The sequence below is a fragment of the Wolffia australiana genome, chromosome 2 (assembly GCF_029677425.1).
Source record: "Wolffia australiana isolate 7733 chromosome 2, ASM2967742v1".
Lineage (NCBI taxonomy): Eukaryota > Viridiplantae > Streptophyta > Magnoliopsida > Alismatales > Araceae > Wolffia > Wolffia australiana.
The window spans coordinates 5,016,981-5,022,980 of record NC_135836.1 but is presented as its reverse complement, the minus strand read 5'-3'; the positions used below and the strand labels follow the sequence as shown (position 1 = coordinate 5,022,980).

General features: G+C 49.3%; 1 protein-coding gene across 1 annotated transcript; it reads left to right on the top strand.

Annotated features, from left to right (window-relative positions):
• Positions 1-1,567: 1,567 nt before the first annotated feature.
• On the top strand, positions 1,568-1,918 carry LOC144715783 (uncharacterized). The gene is made up of 2 exons (XM_078590778.1): positions 1,568-1,662; positions 1,711-1,918. Exons 1-2 carry the CDS (start codon positions 1,568-1,570, stop codon positions 1,916-1,918), a joined length of 303 nt encoding a protein of 100 aa, XP_078446904.1.
• Positions 1,919-6,000: the final 4,082 nt, after the last annotated feature.

Sequence of the window (6,000 nt, the reverse complement as noted above, 5' to 3'; positions counted from 1 at the left end):
CAGACGAGGGAGGGAGTGAGCAAGTGTGAGATAGCGAAAAGAATGAGAGAGCCAAACATAAGGACAACATAACAAAGAGCTAAACGAAACACAGAGAAAGAGAGGGCGGAACAAGAGCCTGGGACAGAGCGCAAAATGTGCGAGAGAGAAGGAGAGAATTAGAGGCCCACTAAATGAGGGGGCGAGAGAGAGAGAGAGAGAGAGAGAGAGAGAGAGAGAGAGAGAGAGAGAGAGAGAGAGAGAGAGAGAGAGAGAGAGAGACGCAGATATAGAGAGATGGAGAGGCAGAGGGAGACAGAAAAAAGGGGAGAAGAGAGACGCAGAGGAGCGCGGGAAGAGCGAAAGAGGGGAGTAGAACGAGTCGGCGAAGCGCGCGACAGGCCATTAAGAGACAACGACAGGAGCAAGTGGTAATGAGGAAGGGTGGGCAAGGATTGAGAGAGAGATGCGTGGGTTGGTTTTCTGCTTGGGTTCACCGCGAGGCAATACTGGAGAGCGACGAAGTGAAATGCGGCCGCAGCAAAAGGTGAAGGATGTGTTCCTCCAAGGCGGCGCGAGGCGGACCGCCACCACCAGCGGAAAGCGGTGGAGCACCGCCATCATCTCCGACGAAGTATGGAGGAACGCCACCACCACCTTCGGCAGGGCGCCGGACAGAGCTTGATGCAATGGCAGGTGGAAGAGCGTTGGGCGAGGTGTTGGTGGGAGAAGATCCGGTGGAAAAATTGGATGTGATGCCGACTCCGCCAGATGCACTCCAAAGCATGTGGGAGTCCTCCAAAAGATGCGCCTTCGGCACATGACTCGGCAGTGCCGCCAACCATGCCGAGTATGCAGAGAGCCTCAAATCCACCCAGAACGCTCTCTTTGTGAGTGAGAGTGATGGTTTAGGTTTTTTTCTGAGTTTATTTTGTGATTTTAGGTCTGAGTTAGGTGACGTTTTTTGTGACCATAAAGGCTATATATTTTAGAGTGTTTTCTATCCCATTTTGAAAGAGTAACTAGTGAATTTTGTATTTCTTTTCTTTCTCTTCCTAGTGGGATCCTAGGTAGTGTGTAGAGGTGTTATTGGGTAACTCCTTGAGCATTCTCTCCACTAAGTGGGGGTGTTTATCCCAACAAAAGGCCGATGCCGTCCGGAGCAACGAGCGCCACCGCGTACATCGCCGCCTCTGCCACAATTGAAAATCTATCCGAAAAAACAGAGATTACTTAATCGTCACCCTTGTCTTCCCTTCCGTCTTTACTCTTTCTCACTCGTGTGCATTTTTTCTCAGCTGGCCGCGGTAAGCTGCGCCCTTGGTCAACGTAACTGTCATCCGAGAGTTGAAGTTGTGCCCGCAGTCCCCCGTATTAGATGATACGAAAAGGAAACCATATAATATGATGCGGTCCTTCGTATCAAGTTGGAAAGTCCTTGACGTCTCCACCGGCATGCCTGCCTCCTCCGAACTCCCTATATATAGCGTCGCCGCAATCGGAGCTGACCCACCCGTGCCTCGAAATTATCCTTTTACCTTCTCTGCTCCTTCGCGCCCCGTGGTCCTCGCCTTCATTCTCCGGTGCGATGGCAGCAAAGACTCAACTGGCGGCGGCCTTCCTGCTCCTGAACATGGCTTTCTTCACCTTCGCGTCCAGGCAGCTGCTCGGCACTTTGCTCAGGTGCGTCGGTGACATCACCTAGGCCACCGCGTGTAATGTCGCGCTCAGCCTCGTCAAGTGCGACGGCATCACTCCCTTCGTCAAGGGCGCCTGCTGCAAACTGATCGCAGTCCTCACTCCTGAGGCGGCGGGCAAGTGCCTCTGCGCGGTGGCCAACGCGAACCTTCTCGGGATCAAGCTCGCCGTCAACATCCCCGATAGCATCAACCTCGTGCTCAGCGCGTGCGGCAAGCCAGGCAACGTTCTCGGATGCTAAGCTAATCCGTCCCGACGGACTGTATGCCGATGTGTGGCCTTGCTCAAGCCTATCTGAAACCTATCTAATAAAATCCACCCTATCTTGAGCCCCCTAGTCTCTCTCCATGGTGCGTCGTAGAATGCTCGCTGTCGCTCGCCATGTCCTGGCATCTCTCATCCCCAAATTATGAGGGCGCCTCCCATGCTGATAAAGTTGAAAGCGTTGCCTCCTTCCCGCAAGTTGACGCCTCCCAAGTACCGCAGAGTCTGTCGGCATACCAGGGAATCTATCCGCATCCCAAGTAGGCGCATCTACGTGTGTTCTTTCGTGACGATTAAGCCATAGAATCACTGGGACGACGACTTCTGCACTTTTAGTATATCCTAAAATCATAAAATCACCGAGCCCCCTAGTCTCTCTTCGTCTTTTGTTGTTGAATGCTCGCTGCCGCTCGCCATGTCCCGGCACTCTCGTCCCCAAATTATGAGGGCGCCTCCAATGCTGATAAAGTTGAACGCGTTGCCTCCTCCCCGCGAGTTGACGCCTCCCACGTACCGTAGGGTCTGTCCGCATACCAGGGAATCTATCCGCGTTCCAAGTAGCGCATCTATGTGTGTTTTCTTGTGAAGATTAACCCATAGAATCACGTGGATGACGACTTCTGCACGTTTAGTATATCCTGAAAATCTTAAACACTTTTGCTCCCTGCTTAGTACGGAGACCCTTAATGCCGTATTCCAACGGCTAGGGCTCGGGCAGAAAAGGCAGACACCAAGAGGGTCACATAAGTGCCCTATTAAAGTCCCATGAGAAAGAACACGAGGTTTGCCGCTTCTTCTCGGCCACCTGGGGTCTTAGGGAACGGAGTGAAAATATCAAATTGTGAAGGATGGGAAAGTGAGTACAGGTCAAAAGGTGCGAGTAGTACCCACATAATACATCAGAGTTAAGGAAAAGACACGTGGAACGAAGGAGGCTGACGAAGCCAATTCATACGGGTTTCATAGGTCCTACCAAAATCTAAGAAAAGGCCCGACCAAAGAGCATATTATTTTTTGCACTCAGCTGCCCTCTCTGTGGGCATGCTGAAGATATGAGCAGCAAACAATTTCTCTCAACAAAACTCTAGTTTCGGGGCCGACGCCAGCAGCTCATCCGGCATCCAGAGTGAACTTGACTAGGAAATTTACCTTTTCAACGGTGGAATAAGGGCAAAACCGATCGGTGAATTCTAAAAATCTTCAACCTCCCAGGCCTCCGTGCTGTGGAGCAACGTATCAACAGCCGTGGCCAGCTACACGGCTACCTATTAGCCTATACGGCTATATGTCCGTCTACTTGTCCATCTCTCCATCTTTGTTTCCTGCTTTCTCTACCTCAACGAGTGGACTGGCCTGTCAGTTTCATTTATCGCTAGACTTAAAAGGAATCTCACTCAGTCCTCAGTTAAAATGCCCTATGCCAACTCCTTTTCAATGCGAGTCCATTTTTGTTCACGCTGCCCTGGACCACTCCTCTTTTCCTAGATCACGCCAAGCACATTTCACTGTCTAAACTGACGTGGATATTCTCGTCCCCAGTACGTCCTCAGATCTTTCTATTCCTCGTTTGTGCATAAGCCACTGAAGTTTCTTCTCTTCCTTTCCGTCTTCTAGCTTCCGAGTATCTTGAGATATGTTTTTAGTGAGTGAGCCGATCGATTGAGGCCTCTTGCCGTGACCTCCCACCATTTATCTTGCTCTTTCTCCTCAACCCACCATTTATCTTGCTCTTTCTCCTCAACCCACCATTTATCTTGCTCTTTCTCCTCTCCCTCTTTTTACCTTTCACTCTCCCGTCTCCGTCTTTTTATCTTGCTCTTTCTCCTCAACCCACCATTTATCTTGCTCTTTCTCCTCTCCCTCTTTTTACCTTTCACTCTCCCGTCTCCATCTTTCTATCTTGCTCTTTCTCCTCACCCCACCGTTTATCTTGCTCTTTCTCCTCTCCCTCTTTTTACCTTTCACTCTCCCGTCTCCGTCTTTTTACGTCGCTCTTTCTCGTCTCCCCACCTTTTATCTTGCTCTTTCTCCTCTCCCTCTTTGTATCTTTCTCTCTCTCGCCTCCATCGTACCTTTCTCGCTGTCGTCTGCAGAGTTGCGGTCTCTCCTCGGTCTTTCTCCTTTCGCATCTCTGTCGTTCGGTCACTGTGTTTCTCTCTTCTCCCGTTCGCTGTGTTGTGCTAGTCTCTTTCGTTTCTCTTGCCCTTTCGTTTCTCCTTCTATCGCACTTTGGTCTCTCTCGCTGCCTTTATTTCTCTCTCCCTGCTCTTTCTGGTATCTCTCTCTCGGTACTCTGTTACTTTTTCTAATATTCTCTCTCGATCTTTCTTTTTTTATTTTTACTTCTCGTTATCTCGCTGGTTTCCTTCTTTTTCTTACTCCTCTTCCCTCTATGCCTTTCCCTCTTTCGTTTCGCGTTCTCAGCTTCGGGTTCGGACAATTGGATTACAGACCTTAAAGTGAATGAGCGTGGAGAGGTTACGAAAAAGGGTACTCGTATCTGTGATTTTGTGTAGGAGCGCGACTAAATAAATCCCTAATCTGAATGGAAAAACTATGCGATGGCTGTGGGTGACCTGTTTCTAGACTACGGAACGGCGGATTAAAGACTTCCCCGTTTTCGCGTCCTTTGGGCTACGGGATATATGGGCCTTATCGGCTTAACTGTATGCCCACACAGACGACTCACACTGCGCAGACCATATCTCACCTCGAGTGTATTTACGCTACTTCATCGGGGAGCTAGAAACCGACATCACGTATGGTCCTCTAGTCCCGTTGGACTAAGGCCGATGCCTACATAAAAATAATTATCAAAACGAGATATCGCCAGCGTAAAGACTGATAACTGATATCAACGCCTGTTACCCACAGGTCGGCCAAGCCGAACATTGGGTCGCCCCTTTCAACATCCAGTTCGGCATCTGACTCGATATCGGCATCGGCAGAGAGTTTTCTGATGATACTACACTGTATTATTCAATCCTCGTGCGAACTGTGTGATATCGCAGTTAAGTATTCAACACTTAATTATTCAATCAGCATGTGATATCGCAGGGGCTACACACAGCAGAAGAGCCCAGGGCTCAAGAACGACAGTTGGACTATTTGACCGATGATTTACGAAATTATGATCAATAAAAATATCGAATCGGTTGATCCATCCCGTAATCCAAAATGATATCGACACATAATCATGCGGATGCCTCGCATCGAACGTTTGGCGACTTATTATTGTTCTATAGATCAGAATGTCGAACCTATGACGATCCATGTCAGATACTCGCCGGAGAAAACGACGTGGTTGGACGTCGCCGGCGAGATCACCTTCAAGCACCAATGACACAAGAAGAAGAAAGGCTCTTGGAACTCAGAAAACATATATTAAAAAGAACTGATTACATCGTCTTAAATAGAGGAGCAGAAGCGGAAGTTAAAATAACTTCCTTTCCCACGTTCTGCTCACATGGGTTGACGTGGAGAAATTCCCACATAACCGTGGAGTTATGCGTCCACGTTTCCACGTGCAAAGGTCACCTTCACAATCTCCTCCTGAGCTTTGTTGTGCTCATGTTGGACATCGACGAGGCCAATCATGGTGCGAAACTCATGGAACTTGCCTTTTCCAAGCGGCTTCGTCAAAATGTCGCTTAACTGTTCTTCACTTCTGATAAAATCCACGCTAATCTGTCCCTTCTCTACTGATTCCCGGACAAGATGATACTTTACTTCAATGTGTTTGCTGCGCCCATGGAGAACTGGATTCTTGATCAGTGCGATGGCAGATGTGTTGTCCATCCTCAGTGTTGGTACGCTTGGGGTTGAGCCCTGCATTTCTGCTAGCATCCGCGCGAGCCACAAGCCTTGACAGACAGCATTGGCAGCCGCAATGTACTCCGCCTCACAACTAGATTGAGCCACCACCTTTTGCTTCATCGATTGCCAAGTAATGGGGCTGCTGGCTAAGAAGAAAATGACTCCAGTTGTGCTCTTTCGAGCATCAACATCACCGGCGAAGTCACTATCACTGAACCCTGTCAGCTGGACCTCCTTCTTCTT